The sequence below is a fragment of the Lagopus leucura genome, unplaced genomic scaffold, assembly GCF_019238085.1.
Source record: "Lagopus leucura isolate 7727_CA_CO unplaced genomic scaffold, USGS_WTPT01 Super-Scaffold_100159, whole genome shotgun sequence".
NCBI lineage: Eukaryota > Metazoa > Chordata > Aves > Galliformes > Phasianidae > Lagopus > Lagopus leucura.
This window is the reverse complement of record NW_024962335.1, coordinates 9,937,114-9,964,384: the sequence shown is the minus strand read 5'-3', so window position 1 is coordinate 9,964,384 and position 27,271 is coordinate 9,937,114. Positions and strand designations below refer to the sequence as shown.

General features: G+C 41.1%; 1 protein-coding gene across 1 annotated transcript; it reads left to right on the top strand.

Annotated features, from left to right (window-relative positions):
* Nucleotides 1–1,479: 1,479 nt before the first annotated feature.
* AGBL3 (AGBL carboxypeptidase 3) lies at nt 1,480–24,978 on the top strand. Its single transcript, XM_042890025.1, is given in 17 exon segments — nt 1,480–1,503; nt 3,751–3,811; nt 4,964–5,140; nt 5,455–5,559; nt 8,180–8,309; nt 8,815–9,597; nt 10,951–11,113; nt 12,059–12,185; nt 12,753–12,850; nt 13,002–13,081; nt 13,674–13,740; nt 17,047–17,115; nt 18,208–18,265; nt 21,348–21,396; nt 22,614–22,822; nt 23,373–23,455; nt 23,457–24,978. Coding segments are annotated over 17 exon segments (2,457 nt in total). The 3' UTR covers nt 23,631–24,978.
* Nucleotides 24,979–27,271: the final 2,293 nt, after the last annotated feature.

The window sequence follows — 27,271 nt, the reverse complement described above, 5'->3', positions numbered from 1 at the left end:
TGCTGCCACCGTAATGAACAGGGATCTCATTTTCCCCCTACCACCGGAGATGGAAACGTGGAAACGCGAGTGCTGTAAAAACAAGCGAAGGATTTGTGAAGCACATTTCCTTGAATATCAAAGTTTTAATGCAGTCGTCCTGAAATCTTGACATCCCTGATTCACGCAGGAGCAGACTGACATGAAGACAGAGAAATAATATGACACCAAGTTGGGTGGGACTGTCGATCTGCCTGGGGGTAGCGAGGCCCTACAGAGGGATCTGGACAGGCTGGATTGCTGGGCTGAAGCCAATGGGATGAGGTTCAACAAGCCTAATGCCAGGTCCTGCACTTTGGCCGCAACAACCCCAGGCAATGCTGCAGGCTTGGAGTGGAGTGGCTGGAGGACTGCATAGAGGAAATGGACCTGGGGGTGTTGACTGATGCTCAGCTGAACATGAGCCAGCAGTGTGGTCAGGTGGCCAAGAAGGCCAATGGCATCTTGGCTTGCATCAGAAATACTGCAGCCAGAAGGAGCAGGGAAGCGATTGTCGCCCTGTACTCAGCTCTGGTGGCTCCTTGAGTACTGTGTCCAGTTTTGGGTCTCTCACTGCAAGAAAGACATTGAGACCCTGGAGCGGGTTCAAAGAAGGGCCACAAAGCTGGTGAGGGGTCTGGAGCACAGGGCTTATGAGGAGCGGCTGAAGGAGCTGGGATTGTTCAGTGTGGAGAAGAGGAGGCTCAGGGCAGACCTCACTGCTCTCTATAACTACCTGAAGGGAGGTTGTAGTGAGCTGGGGGTCAGCCTCTTCTCTCGTGTAACTGGTGATAGGACCAGAGGGAATGGCTTCAAGCTGCACTAGGGGAGATTTAGGCTGGATGTTAGGAAATACTGCTTTTCTGAAAGAGTGGACAGTCACTGGAATGGGCTGCCCAGGGAGGTGGTGGAGTCACAGACCCCGGAGGTGTTCAAGGAAGGGTTGGACTTGGTGTTGAGGGACATGGTGTAGTGGGAACTATTGGTGATGGGTGGATGGTTGGACTGGATGATCTTGAAGGTCTTTTCCAACACTGGTGCTTCTGTGATTCTGTAATAATAAGCCAAAAGACAACATCTGAAATCAAGCTGCTGCCAACGCGAACAATAGCAGAGCACATCACACGGCACCGCAACCCACCCCGCCCTCTGCCACTGAGCACGCCCAAAGCGGGCCCGGAGCTCAGTACGCCGCAACCCCCTGCTCACGCCAGGCACCGAACTCTCGCGAAAGCTGGGGAGGTTGCCATGGTAGCGGGAGCCAGGGAGGCCCGTACGGCGCTGCCTGGCTTGCCGCTACAGCCGCCCCCGAGCCGGGCGCCGGCGTAGCGCCGTCACGGTCCCGCCCCGGCCTCCTGCCCGCTGGGGGCGCTCGGCTCCAGAGGGCGGCTGAAGCGCGTCGTGGGGCGGCAGCGGGGCGCAGCTCGGTGGGCGGGAAGGCGGTGCCTGGTTACCCGGGGCATGTCAGCGTGCCTGGAAAGCGAGGCAAGGGCGGTTGTGTTAGGGAGCGGTGCAGCTGCGCGAGGCCCCATTCGCCTCTCCCGCTCCTTTCTGTTCCTTTTATCTTACACCTTACGGCCTACAGCTCCTAAGTAGACCTCGGCGTTCCTCTGTTCAAAGGCCTGCGATAGTTGCCAGCAATGGTCCCCATCACTGAGCAGACAGCCTGCCATAGCTGCTGTGCTGCCATGCCTACGTGGCACCAACTGCAGCCTGCGCGTTCTGGGCTCTGAAAGCCAGTCCTGCTCTTAACGTGTAAAAATGGCTCAATGGGAAAAAGTTAGCAAGGAGTCCCTGTAACAAATCATTTCCAGTAGCATCACAGACTGTGCTTACCTGCTCTGCTGGGCTGCTCTGAAAGTAATGCTGCCTATTTTGTTATGTTGGACCACAAAGTCAGAGGCTGATAGTAGTGGTAAGATGGGAGCAACTGAACCTTCCCACGAATATTCCGTTTTGTTGCCCTGTGACAGAGCGCAGCAGAGGGGCAGTCTGACCAAATGGCTCTGACATGAAAGTGCCAGTGAAGCAAAGGTGTGTCATTGCATTCTTCCACATGGAATAAATAGCACCCACTGGCGTTCATCAGCGTTTGCTGAACAGTTATTAAGACCAACAGTGGATCAGAGCCCAGCGAGGCAGCGTGTTGTGGTGTGTTTCGAAAAGTGGCAACAGCAATGCAAAAGTCGAGCCACGTTCTGGACAGCCATGCAGATTTTTACAAGTGCAGAATGCAGGCTGTTTATTGCTGTCAAAAATGCATCACTTATGGTGATGACTATGTGGAAAAAAAAAAGACGCGTTTTGTAGCTGAGAACTTGTTCTTCCAAACAGTGTTATTATGCTATTCGTATCTGTTGTAGTTTCCATGGAAATAAATAGGAAGCATTACTTGTAGAGCAACCTTTGTAAATTTCAGACTCTTACGGTATGTAAGACTACACAAAGCCTGTATTAAGAGCTCATCATGCATTTTGTACATAGCACTGAGAGCAAAGTGAAGTCCCACACTCTCTCTTATTTTTTTACCTGTGCTTTGGTTTATGAATTATTTTCAGTTCTTCACCTGTGAGAACCAAGCTCTTGATCAGCTATAGGACTAGCGGGTTTTTAGGAACCTTGTATTTGCAGCTGTGGTAAATGTAAATGGGAGCAATAAATAAAGCTGAGTGTGTTTACCAGCTGTGAAATAGATTGGATGTTAATGACATTCATATTTCAGGAAGGAAATTTGTTTTTTTAATTGACTGTGGTGTTATTGAAAAGGGGCTAGATTGACAACCCAGGAAATATGTGTTCTATGTTAAGGGCAGAAGAGAGGATAAGTGCTGTTGTCCTTTGCAAATGTGCTTCAAATTTAAGCCAGGTTAGCAGATAGCTTTTCATTGCCTACGTGCAGCTTGAATTTGAGTGGCTTCTCTTTAATTCTTGCTGAGTGTTAAGCTTGAGATCACCAGTATCAAGTTCCTTACTTCCCTGTGCTAGCACTTATGCTTTGGGATAATTTTGGCATATATCTGCATTGCCACTGCCCTAGCTATTCTTTTCCATTGCCTCTCTCCCAGTTTTATGCCATTAGACTTTGATGAGTTGGATCAGAGGCATAATTTATGCAGCTGGAAAAACAGACCTTTCTTATATGAATTTTCTCTTCTGCCTTTTCACCCAACAGTATGATTGCCAGTACTGCCCAAGACAGGCACTGGGAAACGGGATGAATGAAAACATATCTTCTTTGAGAGGCAAATAGAACATGTCAATATTACATTGACATAGTAAACAACCATGCAGATTTGGCCTAATTCTTATTCAAGTCATAAAGTAAACCAAAGCAGAGGTAACTCTTCTTTCTGAACAACAAACTAAAGCTGTACTGCAGTGGTTAAATGGTTATCAGTGCAGCCTAGCCTCTTTTGTGACCTTCATGCATGTGGCTCCTGCTCCTTTTATTAGATGTAGACCCCAACAAGGCAAGAGGAATGCAAGTGGCCAGACTGCAGGTGAAGGTGAAGAGTAATGCCTTGGCTCCCTGCTCCTGCCTAAGCTTTCCTCTTCAGATTTATGTTTGTGTTTCTTTCATGCCCCATCCCTGGAGGCATTCAAGGCCAGGTTGGATGGAGCCTTGGGCAGCCTGATCTGGTGGGTGGCAGCCCTGTTGGTGATCTTTAAGATCCCTTTCAACCTAAGCTATTCTGTGATTCTATCATTCTATGATTTATTTATTTTTTTTAGGATGAAGACTCCCATGACTCCTGTGTGGCAGAAGACAATCAGCAGTGCACAGTTCATGCAGGTTAGGATCTTCCCAGCTATTCCCTTAAGACTGCTGTGGGGAAGAAAGGAGAGGGAAGAAATATCAGTGCACACATAACTATCAAGATGTAACCAAAATTGGGCTAGGTCTAGTCACACTTTGTGGTTCTTGACTTAGGTGAGTGATTATCTCCGTTCCATCCTGCAGTGTGCCTTTGTCTAGTATTGGTATTTTACTAGCCAAGTATCCACTAGAGTTAGATAATCAGTAGAATTTAAAAATGGGTTCAGCAGTTTTGTTTTCGGTTAATGTGCCTTTCACATGTGGAATCAATACTCAGATCCTTAAGGTAAGGAGCTGTGGTTTGTTATAATGTTCTTTTGCTCATTGTGAGGAAAAGTAGATTTTGAAGCGAGGTCTAAAGCTGGCTTTCCAAAACAAAAATCAAAAAAACAATCCCTACGAAGCCAATCTCCTGTCTTTTGGCCTGTTCCAAGCAGATAGACTGAAGGATAGAGAGAATGCTTTGAAATGGGACATTTTATATCTCTGGCAAAGAGAAGTAATTACCTCTGGATAGTGTGGTGGCTGGTGCACAGTACCAGTCCCAATTTTCCAATTACTATTTTTTTTTCAAAGCTTTTCTCTGTCTGTCATGTTTCCATTCAAGTGGCTTCTTATTACTTGGAAGGGCTCCTTGCTGACAAGCAAAGAGGACCTTCTACTTCCTCCAAGTGCCTCTGATGGTAGAATTCTTGATAGCATCAGATCATTACCTCTCCTGTCACGCTAGCGGTACGCTGCTACATACACTGTGTCAGAAGCTTTTTAGGACTAAGCCATTCAGATAATGCACAGAACAGATTTTGGCTGATGCGTTGGGATCGTAGAGCATATCATAATAAGCTAGTAATAAAAGCAAGAACAATACCAAATGCCAAGATTTTCAGTAGGAAACCAAGTAAGATATTTCCCGTTCTTGTGCTTTGTGGTTTAATGAATTGTTAATTCAATGCTAACTTTAAATGTAATGTGATTTATAGGCTGGAGCACTCAATTTACATTTCACTTGGATGTAATTTTATCGAGCCGTGCTTAATGATGCTAATTTCATGTAGATGATCTCTGCAGCCTGTTTCTACTTGAAAGAACAGAAGAGATTGATGCGAGGGTTCTTTCACTTTCTTACAGATTCTGTCTGTGCTGATATTTTTGCAAGGGCAAAACAGTTACCACTTGACTCAGAGGCTGTGGTGCCCCATTTGCAGGAGCTGCAGAATCCATGTGACTTACCACCCGTGGGTCAGTTTTCCCAGGGGTACTGGCCAAACCAATGTGAAGTCAGCAGGGACAGAATTGAGCACATTGGTAAGTTACTGTGTCACACTCAAAATCTGGTCCATGGGCAAAGAGGAAGCGAATCTTGCGTTAGTATTATTGAAACCTTAAGAGAGCTCTTTGATGTGCCAGGCAAATGCCCTGCAAGTTACAGGGACATGTTGCATTGCCTGTGTGGTCAGCAATCCACAACTTCACTCTATAGATGCAGCATCTGTTTTCTTAGTAGTACCATGTGCTGATAGAGAGCAATACAGGAATTCAGAGTAATTGCTGAGTAAACAAGCTGTATAAATAATAGTCTTCCTGCTTGTAGTCTTTTCTGTGTGTCTCCTCTGTTTCAGATTGGATACCCAGTAGTCCTGAGCCATTGTACACTCCAACGGGTTTGGAGATCACACCATCCTACCAACCTCCTGACAAGGGCACTGTGATTTATCTAGGAGAAGGTGAGAACACCCAGAGAAATGTTGCTCTAAGCTGTGGGTAGACTAAGTATCTGCTTTGATGCCAATATTTTACCTCCTTAGTGAACCATGCAAAGCCTAATAAAATCAATATAGTGTTTTATTGTTATTTTTAGCACTTCAGAATACATCCTTTTCTAATATATAGGGAAGAAAATTATTTACACAGAGGTCTCATCTACCACACATTCTGCTCATGCAGTTGTTAATCTCAGATGTCCAGCTCGGTTCAAGCCTTTGTATCAGCAACAGTATGAAACAGCTAGAGTGAGTTGCTTATGAAAATATGAGTGGGAAAAGATTACTTAATGTCAAGCCAAAAGAGAAAATGAAAAATATGAGAGCTGTATAACTGCAAGGTCACTACTAAATTCTGTGTTGGGAGAAATTTTATTTACAGTTGTTTAGCTAAGATTTACAAAGAAAAGCGAGATTGAATCAGTGCTTGATTATAGTCTCCTAAATCTGGCAAGGATTAATTGGACAGAAATGAAGGGGGTTAGTTGTCCTGTACCTCCAACATTATTTGATTATCAGAGTGCTTTTGTGTTGGTTTTTGTTTGTTTGTTTCGTTTCGTTTTGTTTCCTGTGCTTACTAAGTTGATACACTTGTCTTAAATGAACTCAAAGCTTCAGGCAGTTGTTGGTTTTGGCCTGAGTCCAGTTGTATATAGATAAGAAGGGATTGTAATAGTTTTGCAATTCTAGGGTAACTGGTTGTGGCCATCAAATTTTCAGGCGTGCAGAACTGAAAGGTAGCTGACATTCTTCCTGATGTCAACACGTCTGTGAAGCCTCGGAATACGCTGCTAGAGGTTTTCAATATGCTGAAATACACCATCATTTTATCTAGAAATTCACTACTGCAGCAGCATGAGCATATTATCATGTACTAGTCTGTTGATATATTTGGTGTGGAGGAACACTTCAGGTAGCTTTCCTGCCTTTTGGAAACAAGGGTTGTGATTTCTGTTACAGTCCATTGCTGCTGACCTTAAAAAAGGCAGCTTTCCGCTTTCTGGGACACAAACCTCCAGGTTGGTGGCTTTGCCATCCAAGTTTAATTTTTAAAACGCTGACATTCTCTGCGCTGAAAACTCCACACGATAGGCCAGACATCTCCAAATAGAAAATTTACAATGCCAGTGCCGCAGACTGATGGCATGCCGTGAGCCATCGCATCCTGAGGGAGGCAGCAGCTGCACTCTCCTGATTCCCACTGAATTTAACTTCAGCAGGAACGGGGAGTTAATACCTGGCCACGGACCATCTGCTGCTGAGCGCCTGCACGCCCTCCTGACATCTAATTTAGGACAGAAAAATGCAATCCTGTGGTGACATGCAGAAAAATCGATGGACTCTGATAGGCATCTCAGATTTTATTCCTACATTTCATTATGTAGCACTTGTCTGATACAGATGTTTCCACAAAGGCTTCACTGGTTTAACTGCTTTTCTTCCTTCATGATGAAGAAGAGTTTAAAGAAGAAGCAGAGGGTAGACAAACTGTGAACGGAATTTCAGCTATACAGAAAGTAATTATTCAAACGGGTATCTGAACCAGCAAAACAACAATTCTAATGATTCAGGGAATTAAAAAATCTTGGCTTTGCTAAACTTTCTTAAGCCATAATTGTCAGAGCTTTTCTAAAACAACAGGAGAGTTCTCTGAGTGCAGCTCACGCTGTCTCATTCTGTGCAGTCATGCTGACTCTGCTCCTGCCGCAGTCACCACACGACACTGCTGACTTCTGCAGCAGGATATCTGGGCTTCTGGCTTCCAAATGCATCTTCTTTCTCTATTTTGTGGGTACACTTTGGGGGTAGCAAGAAGTTTTGATTAATCCAGTATTCTTCACCTTGGTGGCAAAAGCTTTGCTGCTACATTGAGCACCAATGCAGAGAAAGCAAAACAAACAAACAAAACAAAAGAAAAAGAAAAAAAAAACTCTAAAAATAATTCTTACCTTCATCTGTAAAGAGAGGATCCTCAATGGATAAAATTATGCAAAGAATATTCTGGAACCTAAATAACTTCCAAGTCAAAAAGTATGCTGATGGTGTATCTGGCATTTCTGGTTGTTTGGTTTTTTGTTTGTGTTTTTGTTTGTTTGTTTGTTTTTTAATGAAAAATACTAATGAAAGTTCAGCTGTGCATCTCATCTGAGGAACAGTGCACAAAGTAGCAGAATGGAGCAAAAAGAGAGCTGTTTTCAAACTGTATGCTAAATATGGTGTGAAAGCATCATTTATAATATAAAAGTAATTGCTCTTGATTTAGGTGTCATCTTTTTAACTTCTAGACTAGGAGAGATTTAAAAAGAAAGTCATGGCAGCAGTTGTCAACTTTCTATTGTTTCTGATGTTTGCTTTGCCCAAGCTCATGCAGTGACAGATTTTAGGCTGACATCCATCAAGTTGAGTGGGAATGGGCAGCAAAGCTCCCTGCAATTTCTTTTACATTTACCTGAAGTATGCGTGAAGCTCAGCTACATGCAGTTGTCTGTTTCTAGAAGGAATTTTTAGAAAGATGCATTATTGCCTAAAATGACTCAGACTGAAATTAAATGCCTGTGTTCCACTCTCCCACTAGCTAACTCAGAATCGTATTTTATGTATTCCCAAGTGAGAGGTCTCTACCCTGTGAAACAGATCTTCCATCAGGAAGTGGACAATACACTCATCTTTGAAGCACGATTTGAGAGTGGTAATTTGCAGAAGGTGGTTAAAATGTAAGTTTGTAATCTTTTCCTCTTTTATTATAACAGAGTTATCATCAGAATTGTTATTACCAGTTGCCTGCTCACCTTCTAAGCAGGATGTTTCTCTGGATTTGTCACCTATTTTACACAGTTGAAGAAGCTTCAAGTGTAGTTCCAGATGGCCTTTGAATAAAATGATCTGATAGGCGTTATGCAATACTGAACTATTTCTGTAGGTAATAGTCACCCACACAATTTTCTTAAGCACATACTTCAAAACACTGTGTAGAGAACTTATTTTAGAAGTCTTAGTTTTAAGTCCTAAGAAAACCAGCAGTTGTATTATTGACACACTTGATACAAGTGTGGAGGAAATAGGCATCTTTTCCTGGCAGCTGTGCAGTCTTTAAGTGTAAATCAGCATGATTTGCACCAGATTGACTGTGGGGTACTTTCATGGCAGCCTGCATTGTTTGACACTGAATCATACTGCAGTGCTAACCAGCATCACAACCGTTTGCCTTCTTTTACCTAGCAGAAATGAATTTGAATACCAGCTGACACTGAGAACTGACCTCTACACAAGCAGGCACGTGCAATGGTTTTACTTCCAAGTAAGCAATACTCAGGCAGGGATGCCTTATCGCTTCACCATTGTCAACTTCAGCAAGCGTAGAAGCCTGTACAGGCATGGTTTGCGGCCGCTGCTGTACTCAGAAGTTGATGCTAAGGAACACAACATTGGCTGGCGAAGGACAGGAAATGAAATCAAGTATTACAAAACCAATGTGAGTGAAGGTGGACGTCAGTATTTCTCACTGACATGGACATTTCAGTTTCCTCATGACAGAGACACTTGCTATTTTGCCCACTGCTATCCTTACACCTACTCCAACCTGCAGGAGTACCTGGTGGCCATCTCTAAAGATCCAATGAAGTCCAAGTTCTGCAAGACTCATATCTTGTGCCATTCCCTGGCAGGAAACACAGTACACGTCTTAACTATCACCAACCCCCCTGAAAGTGGCAAGGACACAAAGAGAAAGGCTGTGATTCTAACTGCAAGAGTGCATCCTGGAGAAACCAACAGCTCCTGGATAATGAAGGGCATTCTGGATTACATTCTTGGTAATTCAGGCAACGCTCATCAGCTCCGGGACACTTTTGTCTTCAAAGTGGTACCAATGTTGAACCCAGATGGTGTGATTGTGGGAAATCATCGCTGCTCTTTAGCAGGTCATGACTTGAACCGCAAATACAAATCTAAAGTGAAGAAATGTTATCCTTCAATCTGGTATACCCGAAACATGATCAGAAGGTAAACTCATTTTCTCTCCCCTTAAAATCAGTGATTTTCCTATTCAGGGTCTCTGTCTTAGTGTGACTTCTCTATGTCCATTTCTGTTTCCATATTATTTATCTCTTTAGTGCAAATTGATACAAATACTTCTGGTAAGAAAAAAAAATCAGAAAAAAAAAGCAGTGTCACTATTCCTACATTCAATGTTTTTCATCCACTACTGGTTACACATAGTTTTAAATAAGATTTAAATAATATCTGTTTACCTTCAAGTAAATGCTTTGGTATATAAGTCCTTAGCTTGAAGGAGATGGGTACTGCCTTACTTACTGTACTCCTTTTCTGTGAGAATTTATCTCTGTCTTACCATACAAAGACAGCTTGCACTTGTGAGTCCCTATAATTAGTATGAATTATGTGTTCTGATGTGCTACTGACCGTCACACTCAGCTAAGACAGACACATTTGTTATTGCTTCCTTCTTAGCTCCACTATAGATTTTCAACTCTCGCCCAGAGCAGAGCCCCAGGCAACACACTGTGATGCCATCACATGTTTCCTGTAGGACTCTGCTTTGGCAGGGGTTGGATGTCAGAGGTACAGACTGAAAAAAAAAAAACAGCAGCATGTGTATGTCTACCTGCAAATTTTCTTTTAAAAAGCTAGTTAAGTGATAACGTGTTGCAAAATCATGGCACATCATAATAACTGATGTCTTCAGCTTGGATAAGGGAAAAACTATTCACATCATCATTCTGAGCCAGTTTATTTATCCTTCAGTGTTGTGATTGTATAGCGCGTATTATTCTGTACATATATGAGAGCAAAAGAAGCAGATACAAATGATGGATTTTAGCTGCACAACATGCTATAGGACACATCTACAGAGGTGAATGTATGTAACTGAACCTGAGAGAGGGACTAAAAGAAGGGAAAAAGGAGAAATGGCAGAGCGGGAAAAAAACAAACACCATATAATCAGGGAGGGAGATTGAGGAAGCTGTATAGAAAACAAAAGCAAAACAAGCAACCATAAAACTGTGAACATCTAGTTTTGTGATGCCTATCTTCTGAAATTCATTAAAGTAAGTAGGCTATGAAAGCTTATGAACACGAGGATAAAGATTGCTGATGAATACTGTCATGCCTTCTTGCACAGCCAAGTGTTTTATCCTGGAGAAACTGAGCAGTTTTGCATAGTAAATGTTGTGCTGCAGTAAACTTTGTGCTCAGAATATGAAATCTTACCAATTTATTGCTCTTGAGATTAAACATGAGCTTCAGTGTAACTTACTGACTCAAATTAGCATTTCCGAGGTGGAGAGAAAAGCACAGTTCTAGCAAAATATTCTGTGTTGTCCCATACTACAGAGTGATGGAGAAGCGTGACATTTTTCTGTATTGTGACATCCATGGTCACAACAGAAAACAAAATGTCTTCATGTACGGTTGTGAGAGAGAGCAGGAGCCAAAAGCACGGCACTTGTGTCCACGTGCCTTTCCACTCTTGCTGAGCAAGAATTGCCCAGATAAGGTAAGCAAATGTCAGGTTAGAAATGCAGTCAGCTGAAATTTCAAACATCAACAAGGATCCCTAAGTTCTCTGTAAGGATGTAACCATATTTGTTAAAAGGCTGTACTTTACCCAGTAAAATAATCTTCAAGTGGCTAAAACTAAGAATGGTAGAAGTACAAAATTGTGATTCCTTTGAAATTCCAGCACTCCAAAGTATATAATGCTAAATTATGTCATAAGGTTAGCATTTCTGAAATAATGAAGAAACCAAAGCGCGAAAATATGAAAGTAACACTATTTGATAATGTGAAAAAACTAGCATTAAATATTACATACTTGTATCTCACCTACTTATATCTACTATAATGTACATACAGTGGAATTAAAAACAAATAAGTAAACTAAAGAAGTTGAAAATTTTCTCCAAGTTGAATCTTTCTGATTTTTTTTCAGTTGCAAATTGTGTCAGAATCACCATGTTTTTGTGAGATATTTCAATCAAAAATATTTTTATTAGGAAATTACTGATACTAAAATATGTCATTTTCCAGCAAGATCTGACTAAAGTAAGCTTCTTTTTGATCAGAAAGATGGCAAAAGTTCAATAATAAGCAGTACACAAACGAACCTATTAGATGTGATTGCATACTTGCAGCTAATGTTGTCTTCCTGATATCAGTGATAATATGGTAGTTCATACAGCTTCATACAGCTGCATAAAAGTTGTTTGAGAATTCTCAAGTCCTTAAAGTAAATTAAGCTTCTAATTGAAGGCACCTACATCTCCATTATGCCAGTAATAATATTGATTAGTCTGAATATATTGTGCAATATTCAAGTATGGTAGATTGAAAACTCACAATTATGTATCTGGTAGATAGGATATATTTATTAAAAAAAAACCTTGACATTATTGCACCTTCCTATTAAGTTCAACTATTAATGGTGTGCCCATCTTCTAAGTTCTCGTTCCCAGACTGCCGTTTCAGAGTACGTAAGAGCAAAGAAAGCACAGGTCGAGTTGTAATGTGGAAGATGGGCATCAACAACAGCTACACTTTGGAAGCCTCTGTTTGTGGCTCTAAGCTGGGTGAGACAATTCCCTGTAGCTATTGAGTAAATAATCATCAAACAAGACCTTTCCTTTTGCTTCTTCAGGGAAAATGGTAGCTTGAGCCACCAACCCCTTGTTGGTGTTCTCTCTTACTGGGTAGAAATGAATAATGATTGAAGATAAGATCTGGAAAAAATACCCAAACTGCAGTATTCACCTGGTGACCGTTCAGGCCACCACTATCATTATTACATCTGTACTGTTAAACAACAATATTGGTAAGTGGCAAATTAAAAGTGGAAACTAAAAATACTGGTATGGGAATCAGCTATCCGGAAGAAGATCCTTGGTAAAAATAAATACAGTTGATGTGGAAAGTAATATAATACATAGTTAATCTGCTATGAGTAGATAGATTTGTCCATATAGGCAGCATGATGATCCTTAATGCTATCTGTACAAAAGCCTAGCAGTCATAGACCTACTTCTAGCATCTGTCAGTGACAGTGAGTTTGCAGTCAGCCACTATGCTGGCACACCGTAGCTAGCAGGCAGCAAGATGGCTGACATTTCCATTTCTGATTCGCTCCTACTGATGTGCAGGCTGGAGACGAAGCACCCATTTTGATATCAAAGATTTTGAGTCAATAGGACAGCATTTCTGTGATGCTCTCTTGAACTACTCTGTGGATAATAAGGAGGTAAGGAAAGTCCCTCTGAGCCTTTTCCTCCTTCCTCAGTTCATCCTACTGTCACAAAACATAATCCTCTATGGGGTTACAGTAACAGTAAATTTGCTAATAGCTTTAATTGAAACATATGTGGTTTTCTTATCATTATCTGTGCCTGAAGGAGCATGAGCAAATAGTGACGCAGCAAGCTAAGGTGGGCTCCGCAGTCCTGAATTCTGATGCATTAGACTGGGATTCCAGGTAATTTAGAACTATTAAGATATACCACGTATACAAACATATAAAATAATGTAAGTTCTCTGCATCTTGTAAGGAATGAATAAAACTTTCAGTTTTCTCTGAGGAAACGTGAGTTGGATCTACCTCATCTTACTTTCAGTGGCTGGGGTTTACAAGTCAAAAGCTGAGTTTCAAAACTGGTGCTGAAATGGAAGGAAATAAAAGGAGACACAAAATCTTAATGCGCCGTTAGAGAACTGAGAGAAAGCTCAGGGGGAACAAAGAAGATGATGCCGTACGGGAGGGGTTGGAGGGGGAAAGCATGTGAAGCAGAACTAAAAGAAGGCTGAGCAGAAGTGGGAGACTTGGATAACCTGGATAGAACAGATCTCTTCCAATAACTAATTTTTCTCTAAGATGATTATGATTTTTGCAAGTTAGCTGTAAAATGAAAATATGGATCTGGCAGACAGGTATCTAAAAAACATATTTACATCTCTACAACTAGAATTACTATAGAAAATACCTGCTAGTGGTTGGAATGAATGCTGTAAAATACGGTTTGCAATCACCAAATCTAGAAATTAAATAAAATGATGCTCGTCTTTTACAGCAGCCGATCTTCTGACAGCTCAGACTCCTACGATATTGCTGCACACCGGCTAAAATTAGGTACTAAGGTATGCTATGAATTTTTATTGGCTGCTTACATTTCTGACCCAAATGCCACTAGGGAATAATCGCTAGTGATTATTAGGTTCTATTCCAAAGAAGTCTGGTGTTCAGTCAGTGCGAATAATTAACAAATTAATTAGGTAGCCGATAATTGTAAAGCATTTACACAATCTGTGGAGATAAAATCCAAATTAACAGTGCAGAGCAGTATTGTTATTTAATAGCTTAACTCAAATTGCCCAGAAGGAAGTGGTACAGTTTCAAAGACAGGCAGATCTCTACCAATCAGATTGTGCTGTGCAGCTGAGCAAGCAGATATAGGATAAGGGTGACGAAGAGGATGTCAACACTTAGCACAAAAAATACTGTGCAGTGATGTCAACCGTACTTTGCAGACACTCCATTCAGTGTTCAGGAGTTGTGTTTTCCTCTTGCACATACAGACATACTGTATCATACTGCTGCTAAGCGCTGTCAGCATAAGGCTACCCACTGCCTATTTCCAATTTGTAGGCAAATTTAGCCCCAGATTTTACAAAGTGCTTTCAATGAATGACAGTGAGACCCTTTATTTTCCTGAAACATTTACTTGCTGCACAAGAATGGACCCAAATCTTTCTGTCTTGTTTATTTCTTTGTTGTCTGTGATTGCTGTAATAATCCTCATGATGTTTACTGTAGAGAAGCAAAACAAACTTTTGTGAGTGTACTTTTTTAGCCAACAATAATAATTCCTGTAAATTGTTACTTCCTGTTTATGTCACAGATACAGTAAACAACACTAAAAGGGGAAACCATATAAATAAGGTTGTGTACTAAGCATGAATAAAACTGAAGAGATACCCTGTAGCACTTATCAAAACATGCACATAGGCATTTCAGATGACTGGGTTGGTTGACAAGATGTATGACTTGGAGTTTTGGACCTAGTTTTATGACCGATGGAAAGAAGATGCAGTCAGATAAGCTCTGGTGAGTCTTGTTCGTGCAGAGCCCAGCAGCTCTACTTGTCCAGAGCCTCACTGTCGTCCATAGTTTAAGCAGTGCTGCCAGCTTTTGTACCTAAGGAAGATGAAATGCAGACAGGCTCACCCAGCCCACTTGGGGGCTAGTAATTTCTGATGTAGGGTTTGTGTGAGTGGTGCTGACTTTCAATGTTTACCTACAGCTTGAAATTTCTGCCCTGTGCTAACGAGCCAAATAAGAGTTTCTACTACTGATGCGATGTTATTTCCAGGACTGTGTTAATCATGGGAAGTTGAACATAGTGGGTCGTGTGAAGTGTCCTGCACAGTACAATAACTAATAGCAGAGGGGTAGTGAAAGCACACAGAGGAGGAGGGAGTATTGAGAGATTTTTTTTCCTAAATATACTCTCCATCTTGTTTGGTCTTATAGTATTACTTTTGAGATTCAGTTTGTTCACATGTGAGTGATAAATCCACACAGGAACATTTCACTGAACTGCATATAAAAAAATAAATAATTCATGAGAACTTCAGAATGAAATTGGTAAATGGACCCTGAAGTTAGCATCTTCTGACTAATGCCAAGTATTGTGGACTTCTCAGTGCATCTCAGCCTTTCATGTTTTCTTACTCCCCCTCCTCTCATCAGGCTGTGCTTGTGGGATGTGACATGGGGCTGGCAACTCGTGAGAACCATGAAAAGTATGCCTAAAACTCAGGGCTTTTCCAGGGCATTTGCTAAAAATAGCCTTGTTTGTGTCAAAAAGCCCATCATGCCAGTCACTGGGATTGATTCCTGTTTTCTTCTGATGTCCCTGAGCACTGTTTCCTTGTGGTCTATAAATGGCATAAATAAAGCAAGTCACACTTGTTTGCCTAATGCCACACAGCTGCACGTTGAGCTGGCTGCCACGTGATTCTTGTGTAGTTTATCACTGCTTCTTGCAAAACACCCATGTTTGGTATGCTTCCCAGGGATTGTGATTAAAGGCCCTATATTTACATTTATCCCAGTGATACAAGAGATGTGTAAATCTCTTGTGATTTCAGGGACTTTCAAACTCAGAAGTAGAATTGGAAGTGTGTAACACAGTTTAAATAACTGCAGTAGAGACAAGCACAGAAGACCACTGCAGAACATTAGGGTATCACTTCTCATCATTTAGGTAGACTTGCTTGATAATATGCAAAAAAGAAATACCCAAGAACAAAGCAAGACAGGAATGCCTACCCAGAAACACAGAAGTTGCAGGAGAATATTTGGTAAAGCTTAATTGCTTCAGTGTCTGTACCTCAGGCTTAACAATGGTAGTCTGCTGCCTTTGGCTTTGCATGGCAATAACTATAAACACCTGTAGATGTGGCAAAACTGTTAGCTAGGTAGGGCTGCAGTTGATCCCTTCCTGTAATTTATGAAACAAGCAAAGACTTATGTATGCCATGTACATATTTTCATTGTATGATAGTAGAGCAAAGCACAGTGAACAAACACTGTAACAACAGTAAGGTGTACTCAGAAAGTAACAGTAGTTTATCAAATGACTTTGAATGAACAGCTCATCACAGTTCTTGCAACAAATTTCTTACTTTTATCTCTCATGATTTTGTGTTATCCTTTGTGGATCCGTTTCAGTGACTAAATTAATCTTATTAGATCAAAATCCCCATCCAGCCTGGCCTTGAAGTTCTTTAAGGCATTTGGAAAAGGTGGTTAATGGAACACCACAGGTACAGTAGAGGTTTTGACTGGAACTCATGCTAGAACTTTATGGAGCCCTCAACTGCACTTTTTTAATGTTCAGCTTGGAAAACTACGTGGCCCTCAGAAGTAAAGCAGAAGCACTGCTACTGTTGCCTGTTGCAAACTGTCGTTTGGGAAATAATCATATTAATGTTTCGATGATTGATAGTCTCTTTGTGTACACATATTATAACGCTGGCTGCTTTATGAATGTTTTAATTAGTTCAATAGATCGATTCTTCTTCAATAGATAGAAACTTTTTGTATTTTACGCCTTTCTTCTCTTCTAGAAGCCCAAACATTGGAAAAAAACAAAGCAGTGGCAATTAATACTCCTGAGAAACCCTGTCTCTCCAGGTTCCCAGACTAAAAATAAACCTCCCAAATAGAGTAGGAAGTGAGGTCCCTCGTCAGCATAATATGTTTGTGTCCAGGTTCATAAATATTTGCTGAGCAGAACAAGCATAAGGAATTCAATCTTGAAAAGCTTGCTTACACATATTCCTTCTGGCACTGTGATTATCATGTTTATTTACAACTTTTTCTTCGTAACTATAATATTCCCTCATGAATAAAAATGTTACATCCTATTTCCTGTGCAGAATAAAAACAAACCATCAGGAGATCCCTTTAGCAGCACTGCTACGGACAGAAGTCATGAAAGCAGAAATGTGAGTGATTTTCATCCCAGCAGAAACATGCTGTGTTCTTTTTGTAATGACAGACTGATATATGACAACTGAATTCAACCACTGTAACTCTGAATGAGCAATTTTGTTACCCAGAGTTGCTGACCTAGAACAGTCATTGTTTCTTTACTGACAATTGTATCTAATTTATGCCACAGATTTTTATGGAAATATTAACATGAACAAGTCTGAGACAGGAAAAGTCATAAAATTCTGTCTCGTGGATATGTTATTTGATACATTTAAATTTTTATGTCACGGAATATGCCTTGGAGCTGGAGCCTATACCAGGTCCCCTTCAGTCTCCAAGATCACTAACATACCACTCACTCAGCTCCACTCATCTCACTTTTAGTATCGTTGAACAAAATTTTTGCTAAGTCCAGTAAAATATTTTCTGTTGTCTTTTTTGTTTAATAGAGAAAAAGGTAATTGTGAATTCTAGGAAAACATTTTTATTTAACAGTGGGAATATTGCCAAGCTCCAAGTCTGAAATACTCATGTTGGCAGCATTCATAACAATGTCTTATGCCCCTTCCTTGCACTTAGAGGTGGTACTGAGCACATGTATAGCTACATGGCCCAGCTACTACCCTATGGAATTAATCTTTTTTAAACATGGCACTTCTCCATTACTATTATTCAGCATCATACAGAACCATTTAGAAAATGTGAGATTCATTACAGTTGGCAAACACTTAAAAGTCCTAATTAAAACAATGGTGTCTAATATAGCATTCCTACTTCCCCAGAAAGAAAACTAATTCTATTTTTAAATGCTGAGCACCCAAAAACTTAAAATATGAGCAGAAAGTGCTGAGCTTTTGAGCTTTTAGAAATCAGGCCAACCACTGAAGTGTCAACTTGCCTTTTGCCCAGAAAAAAAAAAAGAGAGAGAGAAAAAGCCTGTTGCATATTAACCCCTTCCCTACTACCAGTCTTCCCCTGTCCTAATTTAGTTGTATTCTCCCAGAACAAGCCATCAGGTGGCTGACTTATTAATAATATGCTTTTCTCATTCATTCTGTGGGAGCTTATTAATAATTTGTTTGCTTTTCTATTCTGTCTCACAGTCCCCAGGCACTGAAATTCAACACAAGATATTTCATGAACTTCACCCAGTAGACAAAGGTAAACATTATATATTTATTTTACTTCTAAAAATCTCAATTAGTCTTTTTTTTTTTTTTTTTTTTCTTTTATAAGCCTAAACCCCAGGAAAGCAAATAGATAAATACAGGTCCTTTGGCTAGGATTTCACTCAGTCCCTGCTGTTGGAAGAGCTCATTTTGCTTTGTTTTAAACTATCTTCATCACATAGTTACATTCATCTTTACTGATTGGGAATGTCTCACTGGAGAAAAAAAAATGAACTTGAAGCTCAACTTTAAGAGCAGAAATTAACATATTTAACGAACAGTCTTGCAGTGTCCTGAAGGCAGTTTTTTTATGTAGCAGTTACACAGGGAAAGGGGTTGGTAGATTTTCAGGTAGGGATTTAATTAAAAACATTGCTGAGAACTGAGTACTGAAAATCAATGGAATTTGTTAAGCTTAGTGTTCAAAGTTACCCAAAAAGCAATGACACAGTCCACTGTCAGATACTCAGAAACACACAAAAACAAGTAAATCTATGAAGAAAGTAGTAATGTAGAAATGCCCCAATTAGGAAAATTCTTGGCCTCACCTCACAGTGCCATGTCAGCATTTATTGATTTTCCTTGTTGTATTTTTAATATATTCCAACAACACCTCAAAGCAGTGCTAACTGCAGCATAATAATGTCACTTTTTTTTTTTTCCCCTGCAGCTCTTATTATTAGCTAAATTTTAAACTAAACTAAATTTTGTGAAGCTGTTAATACATGTCTTTCTGGTTATGACCTCTCCTACACAGCTAAATAAGCTGTCTGAAATATTCTGAGAATTACAGAAGGAAATAGAAACATGATTATTTTTTTCACTGAAATAAGAGCTTTGAAATCTGTCCCAGAAGCAATGTCAGCAAATCATACAAAATAGTACTTCAGGCATTATTTTCAAGAGAAGAGATCTAGAACTGCTCAACCAGGACCAGATGAAAAAAATACAAGTTACCCACATTATCAGTGTTCTAATACAAAACTGTGAGTTTCAGAGGTTCACATGGAACTAGTACACATCAGTTGAACATAGGAATGTGAGTATATATTATTTATTCTCTAACTATACAAAGGATGTTGAAATTTAGTCTCAGGACAATGAGTTGGCATTCATAGAGTGATCTTACTTTGCGTGCTGAAAATCTAACAATGTCTTTCAGTAGCAGTAAGTTTTGGCAATGACTTTGTTCTTGTTTCTGAATTCCTGTCTTATTTTTCTGTTGTTTTTTTTGTATGTTTGTTTGTTTTTCCAAACTGTACACAGAGTTATTCTACGCTATTAGACTACTTTGTTTTCGTCTTGGATAACTTAATCAGAAAACAAACAAAACCAACCAAATAAAAAGTACTGTGGTAACTGGAAGCAGACAAACATTTAGTTTATGAAAAGGTTTCTGGGAGGACACAAGTTTCCTGCGTGCAGAGAGAGGACGTGAAGTATAACTCCCTTTTCCAGCTTCTAAGTTTGGGCACAAATAACTGCAGCAGTGATTGACTTCTGCAGCACATGCAGTGTCTGTGCTTTTGAACATTATGACTATCAGAGTTTGCCTGAAAAATAGGAGACTGATAAAGAACTTCTGTACAGATTGCTGTTCTTACAGTCCTGGGAGACTTTAAATCACTTTCTTCCCGGGCTGCAGCTGTTCCTACCTATTATGTATTATGCCCAAGGGTAAAAATCAGATCACACAGATCACATTCTATCTAGGCTTTCCTGGAACTGGGTTGCTTAGATGAAAGAAAAAAATAAATCCTGGCTCTTAACTGCCTTGTTATTTCAGTTTTAGACCTGGACTGCATCCCAGAATCTTTTTCTCCTACTGTTTTTTTAAGAAATGTTATAATTAGCAGGATGTGTAGTGAAGGAGGATGCTTACATGTATATGAGAGAAAATAATTTCTAGCCTAAGGGTTGCTGCAACTCAGGTACTTTCATCTCACCTGTGCTGGGCCTCTGTTCAGGTGCTGTCTGAATGCAGTGGCACCACCAGCCTGGAGGCTGCCATGCTGCTTTCAGCTCCTCTGGCTGCTGTGACTGGCATTTCTCGCGCCCCAGGGCACCCTGTTCTAACTCAGCCACCCTCCTGCAGTGAATCCTAGCAGCTGAGCAGCTCACAAGATGCATTATTAGTCAAGATCAACCAGATGGCACCACCTCTTCTCTCCCATTCGCATCCACATTGCTTGACCAGCATGGCTTGATGTAGTAGTGGAGATGTTTGCGAACACCACACATAGTACAGCCATGTGCATTGCTTCCTGAAGTGGTTGGGTAGCCGTCAGCCTCTATGGTAGCCTAGCAATTAGTGTTTTTAATCATGAGAAACAGCTGTTACTTTTTAATTCAGTTCAAGGGATTCAAACCTGCACTTCCCTGTAGTACTCCATAAGTCCCACTCTCTTTAGCTGTGGGTTTCCTTTCTTCTCTCACTGTTCAGTAGAGCTCTAGACTTGTAGATATTGATCAGAGAATCACAGTCAGGAAAAGAGAAACACAAGAAGGAATACAGGAGGCCATGAGACTCACTAGCCTCTCTCCATCCTCCTCATAGTCCCTGCTCTGAAGACTGTTTATTTCATTGTCATGTGAATAGCCAGTGTTTGCTTGCCTTAGAGCAGAGACTAGGACTGAGGGCACACATCAAAACAGAGCTGCAGGCTTACCAAAACAAAACAATCATGTTGCCTTTGGCATTCTCACTCCCTGACATATAGTTTTATCCATAGTAGAAGCATTTCGTTTGGAGCAGTGTGGAGTGTTTCCATCCCAAAATAGACTTTGGCAAGAGATGAAGAAGGGGATGTGGGGATGTGAGCTGGAATCAGTTCAATGTGAAGGAAGTCATAACCCCCACAACTTGCCACCCTGAATCTGAATGTTAGTCATTTGATTTGATGTCCATACATGTCTGCTTACAGTAACTTTACTTCCGCAGTCCGTACCAAGCACAGCCATCACTGAATCTGAACTGGCCAAGACAAAATTTGGGTGATTCATTTTGTTGTTATTTTTTGAGACATATGACATGCACATTGAATATTTTTTCTTTTTTTCCCAATTTTTTACAGTTAAATTGCCAATGACAGCCTCTACCAAACAAGTAGGAAAGTATTTCAGGTAGGAGATTATTTTCTGTGAACTTTTAATTTTTTCACAAGCTGGAGTGAAAGAATGATCGCAAGCTGATTTCTGTCAAACTCATCTCCTCCTTTTCATACTCCTCTTTTTTTTTTTCATTCACAAACTAAGACAGCTGTCCTCTGCCACTCCATTGTATGGTGGACACTTCAGTGAAAGGTGATGCTAGACAAGAAGAGAGTCCTTCTTCTTACCTAGAGCACCAGACCCCCTCCTTTAGCCTGTAGCCCTTCTTTCATCAGCTTTGCTGGAGTGGCAGAGAGAGGCACAGGCACTGATCTGATGCTTTGTTCAAAGAAGGGATGATTTCTGCTGCCTTGGGAGAGAGGGAGGAAGGGAGGGAATGCATTGTCATGCAGCCAGAAAGAAACAGTGAGAAGACAAATGCCCAGTGAGAAAACAAATGGGTTGGTGACACCGATAGCCCAAAACAGACATGTACTAATTGTAGTCCGTTTGTTTAAAACAACATTGTCATGGTTCTGTTACACAGCTCAGTGCTAGACATTCCCTTTGCTTTTCGGGTGTGTCAATTTGGCAATGAACAGTGAAGGCAGTACCCTATTGCAAAACCTTATGGCAGTAATACTGAGTGTTCATTCCTTGGTAGAACAAATGTTCTGTACCTTCTGTACACTTGGCTGTTGTTTAGTAACAGTCCAAAGTGGAATTAGCTGGCTAGTTAGGCAGCTGCAGATCCTGACAGAATCGCCCTGTGAAATAAGGCAAATCAGTTTGTTAATATTAAATAATTTCAAGGATCCCTGCTTGGCACCTTTCAACTCAGGCTTTTTTTACACATACTTGAAAAAGTTAGGCTTTCAACTGACAAAAGAGAGAAGAAATGTCTTGGTGTCTTTCTTCTGTAATGGCAAGGTATCTCTCTGCTGCTTCTACAATGGGTACTTCTGTCTGACTCAGAAGAGATAGTGGTATAAGGGCTACATAATGTTGGCACTGGTGTCCTTAATGCAGTGTGATGGCCTTGTGGTTCTGTAAAATTTGAAATACAGTACATTACTTCTTTTTTCTCCTGTGATTCTTAGGAAATTGCTTCTATTAAATGCATCAGGTGAAAGTAGCAGGAGTTTTACCTGTAATGATTTTGTCTTCTAGGTCATCATCTTTATATATATCTTGTCATGAAATTGTATGGAAATTAAATATCTTTCTGTCCTTATCTCTGTGTGTTTTAGCTCTGAAAGACTCACCTGTAATACTAACAGCAATTGTGAAAAGCCATCTGTGCCACAGGAGCCAGGAAAAAGTGTATTTTGTGACATAATCCTATCCAGAAGAGAAAATTTCCATTCATCCAGCTTTAATTTGATCTCTCAGAAGACAAAGAAACATAATGGCAAAAGTGTCTCCAACTCTTCACAGAAGACATTTCAGTATTTTAAAGGTTTCTCAGCTACTGTTCTATTCCAAAAATACTGAACAATAGGATTTAGTAAAGCAGTAAGACAGATGGTAGCAGGCAGTAGTAGTGCTGGAAAACTCCTTTGTGTGGCTGGCATTCTATGGAGGATATCAGAACTGGTTTTAATGGAGCTTTCCAGGTGAGACACTGAATGGCCAGAGTGTCTTTAACCTCTTTGAGAACAGCCCATGGAAAAGAGTTAGCAAAATCTCAACACAGTGGTAAGGGATAACGCCTCTGACCCTGCATTACTCTCTTCCTGCAGTTACTGGAGATAAAGGAATGTAAAATCTGATTCTGTGAAATGTAGGAAATGCTGGAGCAGTAGGAACAGGTTCCCTGCCTAAGGCTGAAGCTTTTATATTTTAGTACGAGATTTTGAATTATGCTGTGGCTCTCCTTCAGTAAAGGAAATGTTTCTCCCACAGTACCACAATATCATGTGAAACAAACCAAAGCCGTGTAATTTTTCAGTAAGTAGTAATTCACTAATAGTTGATGCGGATTTGTTTTTTCCTCCTTTTTGATTCAGGTCATGACCATGGTGCAAAGAGCAATTCAAAAAGGGAAGAACGAAAAACAGGGAGGCTCTCCTCAAAACCCAGAAAACTTGAGAAAAAACAGGGCAGCAAGACAAGCTGTAACGTTTAAGAAGAGTAAATCCTGCCAGGCACAAAGCGCATCACAGTTCTCCCTGCCCTTAGTGCCTGAAGCAGAGAACAGATAACCTGCTGCAAAATATCCGGGTGTGTTTTGGAGCCCCAGTTCTTCAGCGAAGAAAGGCATGTGAAAGAGTCATCTATATGATTTACTTAAACAATTCCCAGAACTTTGACTATGGATTACGGCTAGCAGTGAGGGAGCACAAAACCCGCAGAGACAATAAATTCCTCTTGCCCTTTTTTTCTGGAAAACTGTTCACACACAGCTGGCTAATGTGCTTATGTAGTTTCTCTTACCATGTGAAGAATTATCCCAAATCCTAAACAAGTTTATTTGGGAGTGTTTCCTGAGTGTAAAGCATCATTTGTACTAAACTATACATACTGATTCTGTGGGGCAATCTTCACTTGCAGAAGGAGCTGCATGAATTTCTGAGTGTCACCCATTCACCTCAACTCTATTTGGGAGCTTTCCTAAGATCCTAAAGGAGAGGGATTATTCACTGAGCAACTGAAGCCACCATTCACTGATTATAAACCATGAGAATCATTTTCCTTTTCACCAACAAATAAATTCTACATGGAAAAGCATTTGACATAAAATCTGTATGCAAATTCTGGAATTCCTTGCTAACGGATGTTGTGGATGTGTGGATGTAAAAAATGTGCATGGATTCAGGTGGACATGTGCCTTAAAAATCACCACATGGAGTTTTTAAATAGATAGGCTGCGTATGGTTTGGGAAATGTCCTCAGCAGTCATGAGTGAGAAGAGAGGAAAGTGCTTAGGAAATGTATTGTGCATGTTCTGTTTCTAGTCCCTGCTCAGCATCCACACAGAATCAGTCACCTAGGAGACAGACTGCTGTGAAAAGTGGCCCCTTGTTCTAAGCCAGTATGGCCATTCATGTGTCCTTATGTACCTGGGTAACATTTTACTCATTATAGTCATATGTCTGCATGGTTTGCATTGTCTTAAGGTGTACAGCACTGTACAGACATCTGGAAGAAGAGATGAAAAATATGCTTCTTTAAACAGGTACTAAGTTTTGTCTCCTTTATATTGTGTAGTACTTAGGATTGTCCCTTAAGTTTAGCAGGCTTCCTCACTCTACCTCATCTCTGTCTTTACTACGTACTCCATTGTAACGTGTAATCACGGCCATCAAGTTTTTAGCATTTGAGAGGAGCTAGGCTAGAATTGCCAGTAGTAAATAAAGCCTAAGTTATTTTTCTCTTCAAGAAGGAAGAACTGGCCACATCTGATATCCAAAGGGAATAGGATTCAGCCTCACAGAGTCCTAAATTCAGCAGACATGCAGACAACACAAAGCCATTTAGCTTTGCGCTACCATGGACTGAAGTCCAAGACAAGGTCTTAGCTTCTCAGTTGCCTCACCATATAGCTATAGGAAGAGAAGTATACACTTGGTTCAGTTTCACTAAGATTTATTTCTTTTTAGTTACCAGCAGATTGCAGACAAGATAAAATTTGTAATATTATCATTTCTTCCAAATAAAAGGAATATACAAACAGTGTGGAAAAATGTTAAGTAAACTCTAACCTTCTTTCTCACCAGCCTATGAACTCTCACAGTAATCCTTCAGGTTGATGACAGAGGGGCAGTACTCCACATAGCTGAGAAGTTCTTCCAATAACATAATTCAGATAAGACAACACAGTTCTCCTGTGGAGATTCCCTTAGGAATCGGTACCAGGGTCATTGCCAACTTCTGAGACTCTAGTATAGTAGCTTACTTTTAAAACAGCTGCTAAAATAAGCAAAACATTTGAAAGTCCCAGGTCACCCGTGCTTTGATTGTTACTGTTAATGAAACTTTTCCTCCACACAGTCTTCCAGCCACTCTGCCCTAAGCCTGTAGCATTGCCTGAGTCTGTTGTGGCCTAAGTGCAGGACCGGCACTTGGTCTTATTGAACTTCATCCCATTGGCCTCAGCCTGTTCAGATCCCTCTGAAGGGCCTCCGTATCTTCAGGCAAATTGACACTGCCTCCCAAATTGATGTCATCTGCAAACTTACTGAGGGTGCACTCAATTTCCTCATCCAGGTCTCCATTAAAAATACTGAACAAGGCGGGCCCCAGCACCAACCCCTGGGGAACACCACTCATGACCACAAGCTGGATTTAACTCCGTTCACCACCACTCTCTGCACCCAGCCATCCAGTCAACACTTACTTAACCCAGCAAAGAGTGTACTAACCCAGACCATGACCTGCAGCTTCTCCAGAAGAATACTGTCGGAGCAGCTTTGCTGAAGTCTAAGTAACTACACCAACATCCTTTCCCTTATCCACCAGGTAAGTCACTCAATCATAAAAGGAGATCAGGTTAGTCAAGCATGACCTGCCTTTCATGAACCCAAGGAAGACCATCCTGACTTAAAGTACAGATTTGCTTTATCTTAAGGATACACATACAAAGATTTGTATAAATGTTAGTTCTTATAACAATCAGATAGAATTTGGGTGTATGGAGTCAGAGAGGTAGCCAGGAGACACCTGTAAGATGCCCAAAGGACAACGATGCATCGTGCAACTGCACAGCCTTGAGGCACCATCTTCCACTGCCTGAAGGCCTGGAAGGAGAAGGAAGTGAAAGAAAAAAAGCTGCCAGAAAGGCAGCTGAAGGTGTGGAAGGAGTCCTCCAGAATAAGGTCAAGAAGAGTCTGGACACTCTCAGACATATGGTCTGATTTTTGGGCAGTCCTTGTGTGGAGCCAGATGTTGCACTCAAAGATCATTACTGGTCCCTTCCAAATCTGGATATTCTATGATTTTATGATTCTAGGGCAGCTACCACTAAGGGCAAGTCTTGAGACAGAGGCTGACTGGACCTCTCCCTGCTGGCTGCCTTATGATTCCAGGAGGCATTATAAGCACCAGAGTCCAAGGCCTTGCAGGGGAAAAGACAGAAAACTCCTCAGGGATCACCGAGGAACAACCTGCCATCAGTACGCAATCTGGAAACCAGTTAGGGCCCGAAAGATGCCACATTCCAAGGGTAACATTCCCAAATGCTAGATTTATTATCCTGAGCAGGGAAGAGAAGGCCAGACAGATAGAGTCATATGCAAAGACTAAAGCCAGGATGCATGGCCAGGTTTCACGCTCATGAGGGCTGAGGTGCAGAAGATGGGGAGGGTAGCAGCCACCCCCTGGAGGACAGTGGCTCCAGAGAAGTGCTGTGACATGACAAGTATGGCCTGGTTAGCTGAGAGAGCAGGTCCACTGTGGCAGTCATCCTGACTGGAACTGAGGTTTCACTTCAGCGGTCTCTGCCCATTCCTCAATTCCCCATCATCTAACCACAGTGTGAGATGATGGCCATGCTCACCTCCAAGGTTTCCCTTTCCAGTCAGCTCAGCAGCTGTAGCCTGCTAGAGGTTATTTGCTGCAAGCCCTTTCCCTCTGATTTCCCCCACCAAAATCCTTGCCAATCCACTTGAGATCGAAACCACCATAATCCAGATCCTTAACACCAAAATGACATCACACACACTGCAAACTGCAGCTTGGCAGAGACAATGTTAGCCGGGGCAAGCTGCAAAGCAGAAGCTGACAGAAGCACAAATACGAAAAGGGATCAGAAATGGGGTGTGAGAGAAGGAAGTGGTTTTGCACACGGGCGCTGAATAGGCAACTTTAGATGTAAAAACCCAGATATTTTCTTGCCAAAAACCTAGATCTTTTCTTCCAAAAAAACAGTTATTTTCTTGTCAAAAACCCAGTTCTTTTCTTGCCAAAA